This window comes from Clinocottus analis, unplaced genomic scaffold (assembly GCF_023055335.1).
Source record: "Clinocottus analis isolate CAN_PGR_092001 unplaced genomic scaffold, fCliAna1.0.p SCAF_18, whole genome shotgun sequence".
NCBI lineage: Eukaryota > Metazoa > Chordata > Actinopteri > Perciformes > Cottidae > Clinocottus > Clinocottus analis.
In genome coordinates this window covers 6,186,535-6,204,075 of record NW_027175909.1, presented here as the reverse complement: position 1 = coordinate 6,204,075, position 17,541 = coordinate 6,186,535, and the positions used below count along the sequence as shown (strand labels likewise).

Here is a 17,541-nt window from a genome sequence, read left to right as displayed (position 1 = left end):
GCAGCGATAACAAATACATTTAAAAAGACACCCAACATGTGCTTTAAATGTGAATACTGCTGTTGCATTTTTTCCTCTGTGAAATTAGTGTTATATAGTGAGCTGCAGGTCCAGTGAAGGGGCTGTGGTTGTATGTATGCATGTTGTGAGTTTCATACGGATTAACACACTTCTGGTTCTGCAAAACGTTCTTCTTCTTTTGTCTATGGCGGGTGGTAAGCAGCGTTTAGCTGCATTACCGCCATCCACTATGATGGGAACACCCACCTTTCTCTTGACCTACTGAAGTCCAATACATTTTCAGACGCACTCCGAGCTTTCTGATTTCCCTGATTTTGATTTTATGTTTCTTGTTCTCTACTACTTTTGTTTATTTTAAAATAAAATGCCTGCTGTCCTACTTGACAGTATTCAAATAAAAAAACACGGAAATATGTGTATTTATTTATTCCTCAACCACTGATACTTAACTTGGTCTTTATTTATTTTTCAATGTACATATTTGACATGTATATGTTCTGTTTATGATTTGTCTTGTTTACCCCTGGCCATCTGTATGTTCATGTTAAATAATAAAGTTGCTTCCAAAAACAACAGTAACAATGCATATTGAATGTTAAAATGAACGACCTCAACCTTGTCATTTTTACATCATTACGTGTGTGTGTGTGTGTGTGTGTGTGTGTGTGTGTACTTTTATATGTAATATTGTGTTTTTCCTTCTGTTGCGTTTGCTGTCTTGGAAAGCGTAAAGAGACTCTCTGGGCAATGTACACTTTCAATTAACTGAAGGTGAAGGTAAACATGTGGTTAAAATATTATCTTGATAACATATCCATTATGCTTTATGTATTCCACATAGTTAATGTGCATTTTCTGTACATTCCATGTTAAACACAAACTACAATATTGTTTCGTTTCTGTCTTTTGTGATGGGGGCTGCATTTGTCAAAAAGAGCAGATGTGGCCCGTCAGTGCAACTCAGTGGTCGTGCATGAAGTTGGCCTCCATTGTCGTCTTCCTGTGTAAAAGGACGAGGACTGTTAGGACCTAGCTGTCAGAACGCAGACTGACATACAGAAGAAGGTGTGTGTCTCTCAAATGACTGATGATTGCTCTCTGTCTGAAAAAGCTTAGCCGTGTATCACATTACTCTAAACTGTATACAATCTGTTATTGTGTGTGTACCCGTGCGTGTCTGTGTGTGTGCACGCGCATCCCAGGTGTCCAGACAAAGCTGCCTACAACAGGTGCTGGTGTTGGTACAGTAGAAATGAGACCAGCAGAGCGATCAGTCGGAGGGCCTATTTAAAGCTCCCAGAAACCTCCTCCTCCGCTTGGTCACAGCCTGAAATTGAAGATGAATGCGTGACGGTGCAACTCGTCTTTTGTCACAAGTCTCCCTCTCTGGGGGGAATCAGATGATGTAGTTGTCACAGTATACACGGAAGAAATGAACGAGGGATAATCCTGCAGTGTCTGCATCCTATTTACATGTGAATCTATCTTGCTTTTCAAGAGCATGCTGCAAAAATAAAAACGGTTTGAGTGTTTCCACTCATTTATTTCTGCGCCACACATCAGTGGCAACACAATGTTTTACTGTTTGCAATATAATGAGAAAACATTCGCTATAACTGTAAGAAATTCAGCTGTGGCATTCTATCTTTTTAACCAGATTCTTTGTCGTGATAACAGGATACATCTCTTGTACGAACAGAAATGACAAGTAATATGCAGAGTCACTGCCATAGTCATGCAGACACGCTGAATTGTTTCACTATTGCCCATCATACATATAAAGTACACATGAGCAAACATTTGTAGTGTAATGATTGGCTTAAACATTTTGAATTAGTGTAATAAAAATATGCCTTTAAACTATTTGATTTCAAACAATGTGCAATAATTCAAATGGCGAAAAAAGAAGTCATTTAATGTTTTCACAACCCGAAGATGACATGTGTCTAAATGTGTAATCACCTGCCTTTTTAATACAACACAGTACAGAACAAGAATCATTAATATGGAATTGACAGTATGACACCCTATTTATTTCCAGTATTCACACTTCCTCTCATACGCTTCATAGACAGACAGAAATATAACTGTTGCATGTGGTGTATAGGACACAGCCGTTGAGTACCCTTCCAAGGGTACATTTCAAGGACCCATTGCTGTTTTTCTAAGGCTTCCAATTCAGAAAATGTCTTGAGAGATTCAGGTCTGTACAGTGATTGAATAGAATGGGTCTTTAGATAAAAAGACTTAATGCCTGGAATAAGCTTTTCAAAAAAGTACCTAACTCAGTTTCACATCATGAGTGTTTGAGATACAAATGGGAAACAAATGTAGCTCTAAACTTCACAGATATAAAATATGTGAAACCTATAACATGTTACAAAACATGTATGCTCAGTAGTTTTGCATAGTGCTCTGGGTGATTTCTTTGAAGGTAAACATGCATTTTTCCGTCAACTCGCTGATCTCCAGTCAGACCTGAGAAAAAGAAAATAAATATTTATAGAATGGCAAGTTGATATACAGTACTTGATGAATATGATACATGGTACTGGTACTTGAATATAAATAAAAGTTTGGGCAGTTTGAGCTTACCAAGTTTTCCAGCCGTTCTCTCGATCTTCTTCAAGGCCGACTGCACATCTCCTCCCTCTGGAACTAGGACCTCTATCTCTCCCACGTGGTAGCCAAAGTCAGCTTGGTCCAGATCTATCTGCACCCCCTTCTCCTGTAAAGTAAAGGACTGCCGCACTGTTGTAAAATCCGCAAAGCACACCAGATTTATTTCGTTCAGCCAAGACTCGTCCTCCTGTGGGAGGCCTGCCTCGGTCTCTGTGTCCCCGCAAATGTCTTTTATGACCTCTTTCACTCTCCGTTGAATTTCAGGCAGATCGGTTATCTCCTTGTAGCGAGAACACAGTGCTGCCGCTTCAGATTGTTCTTCAGATGACTCTTCTGTCCCATTGGCTGTTGTTGGGCACTTCAACTCCCAGCATCCTTTACGTTTACGCAGCCACATGTCTCTCAGAGTCAGGTCAAACTTAGGGGTGTCAAAGTACTGGTCACGAAACTGCCGCTGACCAACACACACTGGCGAGCCAAGGAAGTGGGAGGAGAGAGACAGGAGATTTAAAAAATGGATGTCTAAATATTAAGATGCTAACGAGGCTGATACAGATAATTAAACTTCACTATTAACGAGAGACAGATGGTCAGTGTCAGTACAGTTACAGTGAAAACCACAGCAATTAGTGCCATTAAATGAGGTCCTTCAGTGACCATTTGGAAGCTGACGTGGATCACAGCATCACTTAAATGCCTTTGTTCTAAATTTACTCATGAATAAATGTGTGGTAGACAAATTGAGCACATACCCCCGATCTCCTCCAGTGTTTTTAGAGTGTCAGCGTTGAATACAAATTTTCTTTCCACTTCCACACTCATCTGAAATGACACAATAAGATCAACACCAATGATACCGTATGCTCACAAAAGTAACTCACTTATTCTAACCAAGTCAGTAAAAAATGTTACATTCTTTGACTTTTTAAACACTAACCAACACACTAACCAATCGTGAAAACTAACGAAGTACATATATTCAGGTAATGTGCAGTAAGTTCCGTAGTACAGTTTTAAGGTACTTGTACTTTTCTTTCTGTCTAAACTGATTTTTTTTTTTAAAATAATTTTCTACACAGATTAGGATATATTTATAATGACCTTCACTTCAATCTGCATTCAAATGTATCTTACACAGTAATACACAATTAATAATAATAATCTAGTATAACAATGTGTGTGTATATATCCATACACCTATGCATGACTTTTAGAAAATACCTTCTGCAGCATACGACTTTTGCTCTGTACTGTTTATTTTTTATAAAGTATAATTACATTGTGTCATTTAAGTAGAATATCTGCTTTCTTCTCTCACCATTGCATTTAACATTATACTTTCTCAATGTCCTCGCTTGGTTGATTTTGCATATTAATTGAATACGTCCCAACATATAATAACATATTCTGTTTACTATTGTTTGATTGTCAAGCCCCACTGTACACTGACAATAAATGCTCAAAACTTCACTGCGACCACCAACTATACTACTAAATAGCATTAAGTACAGCAGCAGTAGCTCCTGCAGCCGCACCTGTGTCATTATGAATCAGTTTCCAATCATTTAGCCCAAGCGGCAGTGACTCACTCACGGACATGGCAAACGTTTTAAAATACCACCGTCCACTGAGCGGACTGTCCTCACACACACCTTTCGCAAGTGGAGTCCTTTAATCCAAATAGTTTGGCATCAAAAAGTGCGCGGCAAATCAATCCGGACAACCCCTACACGTCAGCGAGGTTTATTTGTGCACAGGCGCAATTAGAGACACCTATCGTGTTATTCAGGAGCATCACTTCCTGTCCCAGTAACGCAGGGCCATACTGGATGGTGCAGTTTTAATCCCCTCTGCTTCATAAATATTTATTACACATACTCCACTGTTGATGTGCGCCACACCTATCGTTTGATTAAAAACACGTTATAAATCGTGTGTATGAGGCGGAGCAGAGTCTGTTGCCGTTACTTCTCTATTATTCAGCCTTAATTAACTCGTCACACTCTTTGTGTCAGTCCAAGTTGGCAGAATGGGGACTCATCTTTTATTCACCTTTACTGTAAAAACGAGTACGGGTCTCGCACTAAAGGGATTTCATGTAATCATCGACATTTTTGGGGGAGGGAAATAATCCATCGTGAATGTTTCTTGATAGCTCAATGGGTAATCGCCATTTCAACCAACATACACTCGCTAATAATCTAATATCTGCGGGGTTACATAAGGGATTTGATAGCCGTGTCCGTCCCCTCTGAATGTCAGCAATCAGCCTTGGGGGGAGCTGTGGTCTGTTTACTAGAGGAAAGAGGGGAAGGAGAGAGGGATAGGGCGAATGAAGGGAGGGGGAGAGAGAGAGAGGAGAGAGAGAGAGAGAGCGAGATAGAGATATATCGAGAGAGAGGGAGGGAGGGCAGGCAAGAAAACTTTTCACTTCTGAGGAGCCACAGAGGAAGCGTGTGTGTGTGTGCGTGCTGGAGCGGCGACCATGCAGGTAAAGACGCATTAGCTAATTGCTCCGAACTTAATTAAACGTCATTCGCGATCGGTTAATTGTGCACATTTGAGCGGGGAGAGTGGCCTGCGACCGGGAGAGGGTTGAGCAAACGACAGACTGTGCCCCGATACTAATCCGATCCCGTGTAGAAATCCAACATTAAATCCAAACTTTTTCTGCCTCTCGTCTCTCTCTCTCTCTCGCCTGATCTCCCGACACCACCCCCATCGTCGAGGCGACCGCGTCGCACGTACTCTGCTTCAAGTAGCCCTCTTTTTCTTTTTTTTTTTTTGTGCGTTTAATTCTTTCGCCAATTACGGCTCGAAGCTGTTAAAATGGTAGTTTAAATGGCCATGTGTTGCACCGAGAGTGTTTTAAGGGACGGATTGGAGCGCTAGGACGCGTCCAAAGGGGGTCTGCTGGGCGGCGAGGGGAGGAGGGGGTGCGAGTGTTTTCTAACACATCTGTAAACGGAGCCCACGTTCATTAATTAAATGGCTTTGGTCCGGCTAGGCCTCAATTTGCGCTGTTGAGCAGCAGGCGGCGGGCGGCGCAACACTAGATGCCCGACTGGCAGTCCACAATCAGAGGGGTAAGGAAATCACTCGAGGCCGAGGTTTTTGATGTTCCGCTTCGTGAGAGTATTTTCAATCCGGGGTTGAACTCGCTCGGTGTACCGGAGCTGCAGTTCCCACCTGGACCGGGGCAGAGTTCGTAGCGAGCGGAGACTCGCCAGTTGGGAGACAGTTTGAGGAGCGGTTAATTATCTGCCTGCTAACAGGCTAGCTAGCGAAGTGACACGACTGTTATTAGCTGAACCTCCTTTTTTTGTTTTTTTTGTTTATCACTTTAACGACGGTCCAGCCGTCGCCGAGAGCCTCGCAAACGGGACCGTGCACACGCCTGCCCCGTCGTTTGCGGTCTCGGGGACGTGTCCGGCCGCCACCGTGGGCTCATTTTCAGCAAACTAAGCAGCGGAACAGCGGAACAGCGTTTCCAGAAACACGACCGTAATGCGACGTTACAGGGGGGGCTTCTCAGCCTAGCTTGCTAGCTAATTGATTCGTCTCTGGTAGGCACAGCTAATTAGACTGCTCGTTAATTAGCCAGCTACGAGCGGAGAGACGCCAATCCGGTTCTGTCTCGGCGTTTAATTGTGCAACTCGAAATGCGGAGCTTCACTTTAGCGCGTTACTCTGCGTGGACTTGTCGAAACATTATCTGGTCGTATAGCCCTGCTAGCTTGCTAATTGGCATGACGAGGAAGTGAGGATTATGGATGTGTTGGTATTTCTCCTCATGGGCATGATTTGCTTGTCTCGGGTGCAATTTTTGGGGGGGATCACGAATGCTCTCAGAGATTTACGTCAAAGCTGTGTTGTTCAAATCCAGACTGGTGGTCTTATTTTGACTTCTTTGAAACTACGTGGGAGTAACAGTCATTTGATCATGCAGGTCGAGCCTATGCAGTATGATTTCAGATCATATTTAGTATATTGGCCACGTTCCTTGTCCTTGGTCGAAACTGTGTGGCGGGGAGAGATTAGTGGCAGAAGACTGTATACTCTTTGTTAATTGCGGAACAGTGCATGTTATGATGATTGAGTGCAACTCCACTATATTCTGCCTTTAATACATTTCATGTGCACATGTTGTACCAGATCAGTTTGTGGAATATTGGGATGGTTTGCAAAGCGGATTGGAACAATTAATCTTTTATCTAGAATTTTTAAAAGCATTGTATGACTACCCCTTTTACATTTCAAAAGGTGCAATTTTAACAATTGCATTATTATGTAATTTGATACGGTCTTTGCAGCCGAACTGCTGGGAACCTCCCGACAAAACATAGTTAATGGTTGCATGGCACTTCAAAGACCTGTAAGAATGGGATACTGATCTAGGAGTCCTGTTAAAAGGGACATGGCATGCCCATTGAAGGGTATGGTAACTGGCCTCGGATTGTGGGTTCAAATAGTTAGACATGGCAATGTATGGTGAGTGTTGGTCACCTAGCTAAGGTGTGTAATCATCAAGTATACTTCTGTCTTGTTGAGTGCAGCTCCCTCCTTGGATGGATTTTCTATTCTGCATTTGTGATGAATAATAACGTCCCCAGAACGAGTAGGATTCTCTAACACCTATTTGTTTTGTTAGGAGGAGTCTGGAGAGACAGTGAGTTGTGAAAGCAATGGAGTGGCAGAGTGGCTGTGCCCCCTGTGCCAAAAAAGGCAAACAGACAGATCCTCCCTGTCTCTACATCTCACTGAGCAACACAGCGTACTTCCATCTTGTGTCGACAAACTGCTGGACATTGTAAGTATGGCTCGGCTGTAAGGCCGCGCTGTACTCCTTGGGCGGTTGTTGAACTGTCGTACTTTGGGTAGTACATCAATTATGTGCGTAATGTTTAATGAGCCCACTTGTTGCTGGCTGACATACAAAGGTTGGATAAACTATCAAGACGCCTTGTAATGCAGTAGCTCTGCAGTAAATACAAATTAAGTGATGTGGAGAGGACATCTGCAATAGCAAAGGGGAGCAATTGTCACCAAGGTTTAACATTTAAAATGAGTTAAACGCATACGACTATCTCCAAATCAGCATTCACTGCTAGGCCACTGTATTATAATTAGTTTTTTGTTATTTTGCCTACCTTGTGTCACACATGTTATAATATGGGAAAAGAACACTTAGATGGATAGATAACTCTATTATAGCCTTGTTTTCATGCAACATAAAAAAACACAAAAAGAGAAACAAGACGGGCTCCATGTATGCATTGGAAAATGTTATGAAACAAAATGTTTATCTTTGACTCCTATGTAATTACTTGTTAATAACAGCTCTTGGTCTATAATTAATGTTTTTTTTTATTTTACCTAATTACTATATTAATGATCAAACATATTTCTTAATAATTTTATCCAAAGAACCCCACTGTAACGAAGTTATATTTGTTGAATAATATGGTTTACCCACAATCCTGGCAAAAATACAAGATTTCTGCAGAGTTCGTTACAACATTAGTAATTGGTAGTGTGACCTTCTTGAGGGGGTTTCTGTTCATGACTTGTTGGTGCAGGTTGAGGTTCGTCAGTGTTGGTGTTCATTATTTTGGATTGTTTGAATATTTCTTTGGTTGGATTTACCAGTTCCCAAAAATGTCGGTGTGAAAGTATTTTAGTAGTGGAGCCCAAATTAGGAAAACGGCACCTCAATGAACACACTTGGTAATGGTTCCATGACAATTGAGTGTGTTAAGAAATAAAATGATTTTTATTGGTGAATGAATTGATCAAAGACTTAATTTATGCCTTCAGGGTAATTTGTAAATTAAAGGCCAGCCAAGCTATGTGTATTATAACCAGACATCAATAAGTCACACCCAGATGTTGTGCAGCTCAAAAGCTAAATAGCATTCAGCTTGCAGAGTTTGTTATGATAATTTTCTGACACTCCTTTCATTTTCTTTTAACAGGCTGTTCTAAAACAGGGTGGCAGTGGAGGAGAAGAGGAAAAAAGTGCTCTAAAGTCATCAGGTGAGTGTAAAAAAAACCTAATGTTTTATTAGCCAGCCAAACTCAATTTAGTTAATACATGTATTATTATAATGTAGATTTTTGTTGTGGTATTAAAATGGTGTTTCAAAGTCACTGATGTGGGTTGGCTGGGTGCAGGTGGGTAAAAAGGTTGATATGTGTGCTCTTCTGTTGTCAGCTAGACCTCCATTTACTAGAACATAAAAGTTAAACTTGCATATTCATTTCATCAGATGCTGAATCTTCTCAACTGAAGCACGCTGAAGACGTCTGTTCAGATCCCTGCCAATCTAGTGAGAGTTCAGACGCTACCCAGACGCTGGGAGACAAAGAGATGGAGGAAGAGAGAATAATGGAACAGGAGGGAGGTGAAGCTGAGCCAGAGCCAGAAGAGGAGGGAAATCAAGGCACAGAAGCCAAACAGCAAAATGCAACTGAAAACCCAGAAAACCCAGACAGTAGTGAAAAGGTAGTTGGTAAAAATGGTGCGCCAGCTGAAAATAACACCCAGTCATTCAAATGCAATGCCTGCCTGGAAACTTTTCCTGGCAGAACTGCCTTGAAAGTTCATTACAAGTCTGCATCCCACACTCAGATGTTGACAACGGGCTCTGCAAAACAAGGTGGGGACATTGATCCCTCAGTTCCTGTCCTGTCTCGGCCATACATATCAAACAAACCCTACCAGTGTGCTGTATGTCGAGTTGCTTACAATCATGCCATCACCCTTGAGAGCCATATGAAATCGGTCTTGCACCAGACCCGCAGCAGAAATGCTGGAATTGTTGCAAATGCTACAAACAGTGCAGCCGCTGGTTTGGGAGGTACCACCAGTTTGGGAGGTACCACCACCAGTGCTCTAAACACTGTAGTGACCACATCTGGAAGTGTAATCAGTCAGATGGTTACCACCACCAACTGTGCTGCTACTGGGACCTTGATGTTGACCACCACAAAAGACGGAAAACAGATTCAAACTTCACAAGTAGCTCCGTCCCTCCTCACCTCCCCTGTGGCCTCGGCTCAGGCGGTCTCGGCCTTTCTCACCCTCCTCACATCTAGTCCCAACACTCTTTCGCACTCCCTCCTCCCCTCCCTGTTCGCGGCTGGTGCTGCTCCGGGTGCCGCCGTGCCTCAGCTCGTGCCTCATTCTCAAATGGTCATGCCCTTGATCTTGAATGGGCTTGGAGCCCAAACCCAGCAGCACATAGAGAACCAGCAAGGCCAGCTCCTCACCCAGTGTGTGCCATTCGTAGGTCTCAGCACAGCCCAGCAAGCCCTCCTAACCCAAAGACTTAACAGCTTACAGAACCAGTGGCCCTCTGCAGGAGTTCAAACAAACATGCAGCCCTGCCTGGAAGAGCAGACTCTAAAGTGTGAGACAGAACAAGAAAGACACGACAGTGACGAGACGCAAGAGAACATCTCGGATCAGATCAAGGGCAGAAATAACTGTACTACAGAGAATAATAAATCGGAGAAACTTATGGAAGAGGACAGTAAAGAATCTGCACAGTGTATAGAAGGCAAAGTGAAGGTTAAGAATAACGAAGACAATGGGAAGGCGCATAGAGATAGCACAACAGATGGAGACAGCTCGACTAATCAGTTGGACCTGGAAGGTGATAAAGCAGCTAGCCTCAATCTCTCCCCAGTGGGCACAGAGAAGAGCCTCCGCAATAAAAATCTTTCGCCTTCTGCATCTGTGCCCAGCAACTCAAGCCTCAGTCCTTTGAATTTAAACCTTACACTTAGCCCTGATTCTACTCCTCAAAAATCCCATTCGGGCACTAGCCCCTGTGGCTCTCTTGGCACCCCAAAAGCTAGCCCGAGTACAAATGCCTTAACTAACAACCAAACTCGACTCCATTGTAATGCAATGGGATCCATTTATCCAGACCTTCCAGTGCTGTCAGAGTTCCAGTCGGAAGTTCTCTGGGCATTCTTTGAGTCACGGAGTGAGGCGGATGCTGCAAGTCCTCCTCGTGAGGACTGTGAGGCGCTGGGCAGAGAGGTGGGACTTTCTGAGGCAGAGGTACGCAAGTGGTTGAGCCAAGCCCGGCGTGCAAAACAGAAGCAGAGGGCAACGGAGTTTGAACACCTGCAACGCTTGGTGGGATTCACAAGGCATGCCCAAATTTCTGACTGTGACTATGACGACGAGGAAAACTCACTGATTATAGCAGAAGGCGAGGATGATGTTGAAGCGTCAGGTAGTCAGGCAATAGATTTGTCTAGTACAAGAGGGAAACGCAGAAAGAGAGTTTTGGGGAGGGAGGGCCAGGCCGATTCTTGTCTCACGTCTGACTCAGAAAATGAGGTGTACACCTCTGTCATTGTGTCTGATGAGGAAAGTCAGAGTGGGTCTTTGAGGGAGGGTCCTGAGAGCCCCGCGAAAGATGAAGCACAATGCGAGGTCCATGGTGATAAGGGGCCAGTTGGTGGAAAGGTCTTGCGCTCCACAACGGTGTTTCTCTCTGATGCGGAGGATGAGTATGAAGACGAGGAGGGGGGAGGGAGTCAGAGAGCAAAGAGGAAAAAAAGAAAGGGGGACTTTGAGCGAGATGAGGTGGAGGTGAAGAAGGAGAGGCAAGATCCCGATGTGGATCTCGAGTTGGAGGCCCAAGGAGATCCTCCAAGTTCACAGTCTCATGCTGGGATCCCAATCAGTGCTCTCCACTCACTTCCCCTGTCCCTTGCTCCTTTTTCTACTCAGTTCCTCAGCCCCTATGTCCTCTCTCTTACTCCTTCCGTGGTTGATGGGAGCAAATTACCAATTTTTCCTAACCCACCTACTATCACACGCTTCTCCAGCTCTCTTCTCTCGCAGTCTCTCTCCTCCAACAGTCAAACTTCCCACTACCTGTCCAATGGTGTGGACTGTGAGTCCGCTCTGGATCTCAGCATGGGGAAAAACAACAAATCCGCTTCTTCCTCATCATCTCTGGCTGATAAAATTGCAGCACAGAAGGGACAATTGCTGGATGGGCTTGGCTTGAGGCCCACGTCCAAAGGTCTAGTAGTCGTCCAGGTGAAGCCTGAACCTGTTACTTCCATGCTTTCTTCCAACAGCAGTGTGAGTCTGATGAACTGCAACAACATGACTAAGTCTAGTATTTACATGAGGGCTGCAGAGAAAATGAATGCCACACTATTGGAAAGGGAGCGAGAAAAAGAGAGGGAGAAGGAGCAGCAGCAGCAGCAGCAGCAACAACAACAGCAGCAGCAGAGAAAGTCCAAAGGAAAAAGATATCGGGATATGCGACGATCAAGGACCATCATTCAAGCTGAACAACTTGACATTCTGTACGGCTGCTATTTCAAAGACCCAAATCCCGGGAAACATGAGTTTGAACAGATTTCAGAGTGGGTCCACCTCCCAAAGAAGGTTGTTCAGATTTGGTTCCAGAACATGAGGGCGAGGGAACGAAAGGGCGAGGTCAGATTCATCAGTGACGGCACCCTGGCAGCGGTTGGCAAACCTCTCATCAAATTTACCTGGCCTCTTTCCAAACCCATTTTCTCAAACAAGCCTCCTCCAAATAATACTGGGTCAATCACAACTCTTCCAATTGTGCGCACCCTCATTAAGACAGAAAGAGACCCCGTGAAGGAGCTGGGCAAGCCTGCCACGGCGAAAAAAATCGCCCCAGTTCTTATCAAGCCCAAAGAGGTTGCTCCCTCTACTACAGTGTCTCCTGTGAGCAGCAGTGCTTCTGCAGTGCCAAAGATCAAGCTTGAAACCACCAGCAACGTCACTATGGTTAAAGTTGCACCCAAAGTCAACACCCCTGTCCTTTTGCCACCACCCAAGGATCCAATCCACATTGCCCCACGACCATCCCAGAAACGAAAGCTAGAAGAGGAGAGTGAGGAAGAAAAGACTGATGAGGAGAGGGACAATGAAAATGAGATGGATTCTGGACCAGGAACCACGAACCGCATGGTGCCCAAGCTGCCGACAACTCCCATCAACAACAGGCCTCACGTCACAACAGTGATGTCACAAAAACAGAATGGGCTCAACTACTGGACCCCCAAGGTCCCAATTAAGATCAACACTCTATCGAGAGAACAACTATCTCTTCCAACACACACATCTCCTCGTACAATCCCGCCTCCTCCAACCCCCAGCATTGCTCCAGTTAACCCGAATATCCCCAGTCTTGCTAAAGTGTGCAGCCCTGCCACCCCGGTGCTGGCGAAATCCAGCCTGTCAGAAAGCAGCTTTCTGCCCCACTCATCCAGCCGTAGGCCACGTACACACTTGTCGTGCCTACAGCTGTCCATTCTGCAGTCCTGTTACGAGACCTGTGCCCACCCTAATGCCATGGAGTGCGAGGCAATCGGCACCGAGCTCAACCTGCCGCTCAAGGTGGTCCAGATTTGGTTCCAAAACACCAGAGCCAAGGAGAAGCGCTGGAGGCTGCAACAGGAGAAAATGGTAAGCTGGGAAAATAGACGTACTAAGTTTTTCTTAAGCATATAATTGTTAATACAGTAAGATATACTCATGGTTAACAGCAAGAGAGGTCAATGAGGAGACGAGCATTTGTCATTTGTTTGCATCACCTTGCTGCTTTGCACCTTTTTATGAAAGGAATGGGCAATGGTTTTGTCCTGTAATAACTTTCAGTGGAATCAAATTGTTGAGCACTTTTAAGTTTGAATGACATTAAATAATTTCATGCTAATTTTATAATTACACTTTTTTTTGGGATAGTTTTTTTCTTTATAGCTGTAGAGCGCACAATTTGTTATTGAATGCATTATTTATGATTAAAAAAAGTTTCAGTAAAGTGTTTTCATTAATATTAGGAAATTGATTTCCGCTATAGTGCTCTATTCAAGTGACTATTTTTCCTTCTTAAAGCTAAATGTGTCTGAGCCTGGAGTACACTGCAGCTGGCATTCAATGTTTTTAACATAGTTTGTGGTTTCGCTCCAACAATAGCTTCTCTTGATTGACAAGTATTGCTTGCATACTCCAGCGATTGCTCAAGAACACATGTTGCTGCATATAAAAACAAAGCTAATCAAAATATTACTGTCCACAAAAATAATTGCTTAATCGTGCACAAATCAATTATATAGATTGTTCAGTTAAACCCGTCACACAAAATGTGAACTTTAAATGATATGACATTAAAGCTAATTCCCTCGCTGGTCCTGTCCCTCCCCCACCTCCCCATTCCCAGTCTCCTTTGTCAGGTGGGAAGGTGGACATGAGCTCAGGAAGCTACCTGCAGTACAACGCTCTCAAAGCCAATCGCCCCATCCTTCCCAAACCTGTTCAGCTGACCGTTACTGAACCTCCAGCTTCCCCAATGGCCGGCCAGCCGGTGCCAAAAGAGACCCTGACAGGCCGCTGTGACGCCTGCAACGTCTCCTTTGAATCCCGGGCTGCAGCGAGGGCCCACGTCTTCTCCCCGCGGCATCTGGCGACCCTCAGAACCACTAACTTTGGCCAGCCGACGACGCTCGTCAACAAGAACGGAACCGGTAACGGAGGACCTGGCAGTGTCGCGCCAGGGTCTCTCTCCACGCCGGTATCCAGCTCTGGGGGGGAGATGGTTATTGATTCGCCTCCACCGACGTCCACCAGCAACAGTTAAAGACTCGGATCAGGATTGGTCTGCACACTGACTATTCTTGGACCCATTTGGGCTCCTCAGATTTTAATAAACAAATTCGAGCACTAATCCTCAAAAGCTAATATTCTTTAGTTTTTGAAGTTGGCTCCCCCTGCACCCGCTCTCCCTCGCTCAACATTTCACTGACTCGAAATCCGTTGATCTATAGATGTAGAAAATTCAACCCAACAGCAAACTCTTTCCACGCTGCTTCACACTAACTCAGTTGCTGTCTGATAAGTGATGAACACATCTCAAGTCTCCTTCAATCCTTACACACTTTATCCAAACATTTTTTGGTCCTAAGCCAGTGGTTATATATATGTATAAATATATATGACCTTACTTTAACGACCTTCCTATAATTTGTAAAGGCACTCAACGTGCCATGCTTGAACTGTGCTACCCTAAAGACTGATGCAAATGTGTTTCCTCTTTGGAAGTCGCCGTTTGATGGAAGGCCTGGAATTTTTCTGGGATAATAACATGAAATAACTCCCAGTTTTCTCCTGTGGAATTGTATTTCTCATGCCTACTTTCACTTCTAGGGCAAAGGTTGCTTGGATATAATATAACTGGACTAAACCATTGGGAGAGGAAGAACCAGTAGTGACTGTCACCTTTTTTATTTTCTACAAGAGTGTGATCTGAAGAGTGTTGTGTCCACTCATTTGGGATTCAAAAAAAAGAAGGTACTTTAAAGAGAATAGGGCTGTTGAATTGTCCACATTTACATGTTCATAGTTTTCACGACAATCCTAATAGACAGACAGGGCAAAAAGAGAGGCTGAGGAGCGTAGAATCCTGGCATACCGCACTTTGACACATTTTACATTGTTTGAAATGTTTTTAAGCATTCTAATGCAAGTGTCTTTTTATGGAAAGATACACAGATGCATGATGGATGCCTTAATATAAATCACGTGAAATAATTGATTTTTGCTAGTCAATAAAACATGCTTTAGGTGTGAGCATAATTGTGCAAGAAGCAGACCTGGGTATTTAAATGAAGAGTTCTGTTGCAAAATGCTTTTATATCAATCTTTGGGGGAAATATCTGAATGTCATATTCTGTACCTAGCAAATCCTGCCTGTAAAATTGCCAGCATCCTCTTGGCCAAGGACTATAATTACCAACTATCTTGTTTTTATTACCAATTACTTTGATCCTGTGGATTTCACTTTCCCTCCAAATGGTGTATATCTCATTTTGAAATGCAGCTCTTCAAACCTGTCGAGGTAAATAACTGTTTTCACATACTGTGGGTGTGTTTAGAAATATGACCGCCTTAAGGAGACACGCCACCAGGTATACGAATTCAAGCCCATGTGATCCTTGTATAATTCCGACCAAATTCATTAATTTACAGTTTTCTTTGCCATGAATATGGTGCATAAGATCGGAAAGATAAGTACTCAATTTATTTGCTTCAATATTTATACAAATGCCAATATAAGCAATTAAAAACTAGTGTAACAGACTTTTTATTTAGGTCAAAAGCCAAGCCTCTTGAAATATTAACAGGGCTTGAAATGGGCAGTTTCCCTTACCCCTCCCTCGTTTTGTTCAGTTTTGATACAGAGTTACTAATTCTGGAAATGTACGTGCTGTGAAATGAGATCTCATATCTGGAAACCATGACAAGGGAGAGAGTTGGGTATTACTAGCATCCTCAAGGGACTAATGAATACTCAAATCTTTAAAGCAAATTAGAAAACATTAAACGTGTTGACTGAGAGCTAAGTTGGTGCTGTGTTGAAGGACACTTAACATACTAAAGATGTTTTCCTTCAATTTAAGTTGTATATTAATGTTACTATTGATAGTTTTAACAAAAATGCAAAACTAAAACATGAACTTTTGTAAAGAAATATATTAAAAATAACTGATATTCCAAAGTAATCCTCCCTTTGCTTTCTGTCATTCAAAAACCAAAAAGCAATCCTGAGGTCGACAGAGAGCAGGAGAGGTGTTCGTAAATGCAAACTGTAAAGGACTTCCCACGGCTTGACACTTGCACTAGTCCACAATTTTTGCACAAGCTACAGACAGTTCAAACGAACACAGCCATTTACATGGCATTAAGAGTCACTTGGTGTGTTTTTGAAACGAGGAGGGTAACAATGTCCTTTCGTGAGTAATAATTTGTACTCTGTTGGAAACTGTATCTTGTGTGTAAAGAAAGGACTGGAGTGCTTTAACTTCAAGACTGGGATTACACACACGCACACACACAGACACGGTGTTGCACTGTCCAAACTAGATAGGTTTTTATGGAGATCTGCTTTTTATTCGCTTATGTTTCATTGTCACTTTGATTATCACTATTGTTATATCTGTACTACTACTTATACGATTTATCATTACTACCCATCACTGTTTTTGATTATTATTGATCCATAATGGTTTTAAATGCCACCTCTCTGCTCAAATACAGTATGGTATTCCTTTGAATATTGAACAATAATAGTGGCAGTGTTGTTATGAATTGTTAGATTTTTGATTAAGCTTATTTTTTTCCTCACTTGTACCTGCCTTTTTGTGTTTGGTCTCCATTATGCTTTCTTTGATATACAGAAAAACAAATAAAATCAGTTGAACAACAAAGCATATCTGTCTGATTGCAATGCCAGGTAATTGTGCAAGTAGCAGACTTGGGGAGGTAAATGAAGATGAGTTCTGTTGCAAAATGCTTTTATATCAATCTTTTTTGTGGTAATATTTGAATGTGATATTGTGTACCGAGAACAGCAAGTCCTGCATGTAAGGCTGCCAGTATTCTCATTGACAATGACTGTAATTTCATAATAACCAACTATATAGTATTTATTACAAATTACTTTGATCTTGTGGATTTCCCTTTCCCTCCAAATGGTGTATATCTCATTTTCAATTAGGGCATTTGTTTCTACTTTTTGTGTGTATGCGACAATGGTTTAGATTTTTTGTATAAACAAACATCTGGGGTTTTAAATGAGTGTCATATTTTAAATAACGGTCACTTAGGTCACAACGGAGGAGACAACACACAAATGTGCTACCTGGAATTAATTAACTAAACAATTGGCTTTGCCGGTTTACTTCCCATTGAGAGGGACATGATTGACAGAAACGTAATCCAATTAAAAGCACACATGCGATTTGGGAACCGGAAAGTCTTTTACGCTCATCCAATAGGAACGCGGCAGACATCGAAGGGGTTTGTCTGTATACCTCAGCAAACCAATA

At 42.9% G+C, this 17,541-nt stretch overlaps 2 protein-coding genes across 4 annotated transcripts; one reads left to right on the top strand and one right to left on the bottom strand.

Moving 5' to 3' along the window:
* Nucleotides 1-1,917: 1,917 nt before the first annotated feature.
* thtpa (thiamine triphosphatase) lies at nucleotides 1,918-4,395 on the bottom strand. Of its 2 annotated transcripts, XM_068582042.1 has the most exons (5): nucleotides 4,296-4,395; nucleotides 3,396-3,465; nucleotides 2,882-3,111; nucleotides 2,617-2,749; nucleotides 1,918-2,499 (listed from the first exon to the last, which is right to left on the bottom strand). In XM_068582042.1, exons 2-5 carry the CDS (start codon nucleotides 3,463-3,465, stop codon nucleotides 2,399-2,401), a joined length of 534 nt encoding a protein of 177 aa, XP_068438143.1. In that variant the 5' UTR covers nucleotides 4,296-4,395; the 3' UTR covers nucleotides 1,918-2,398. The 2 variants fall into 2 exon arrangements, with proteins under 2 accessions (XP_068438143.1, XP_068438142.1); XM_068582041.1 differs by having other exon boundaries at nucleotides 2,617-3,111.
* A 649-nt stretch (nucleotides 4,396-5,044) lies between these two features.
* zfhx2 (zinc finger homeobox 2) lies at nucleotides 5,045-16,908 on the top strand. 2 transcript variants are annotated; one of them, XM_068581717.1, is made up of 5 exons: nucleotides 5,045-5,134; nucleotides 7,295-7,453; nucleotides 8,619-8,679; nucleotides 8,913-13,123; nucleotides 13,878-16,908. In XM_068581717.1, the coding sequence occupies exons 1-5, from the start codon at nucleotides 5,129-5,131 to the stop codon at nucleotides 14,292-14,294; spliced, it is 4,854 nt and encodes a 1,617-aa protein (XP_068437818.1). In that variant the 5' UTR covers nucleotides 5,045-5,128; the 3' UTR covers nucleotides 14,295-16,908. The 2 variants fall into 2 exon arrangements, with proteins under 2 accessions (XP_068437818.1, XP_068437817.1); XM_068581716.1 differs by lacking the exon at nucleotides 5,045-5,134 and adding an exon at nucleotides 5,413-5,729.
* Nucleotides 16,909-17,541: the final 633 nt, after the last annotated feature.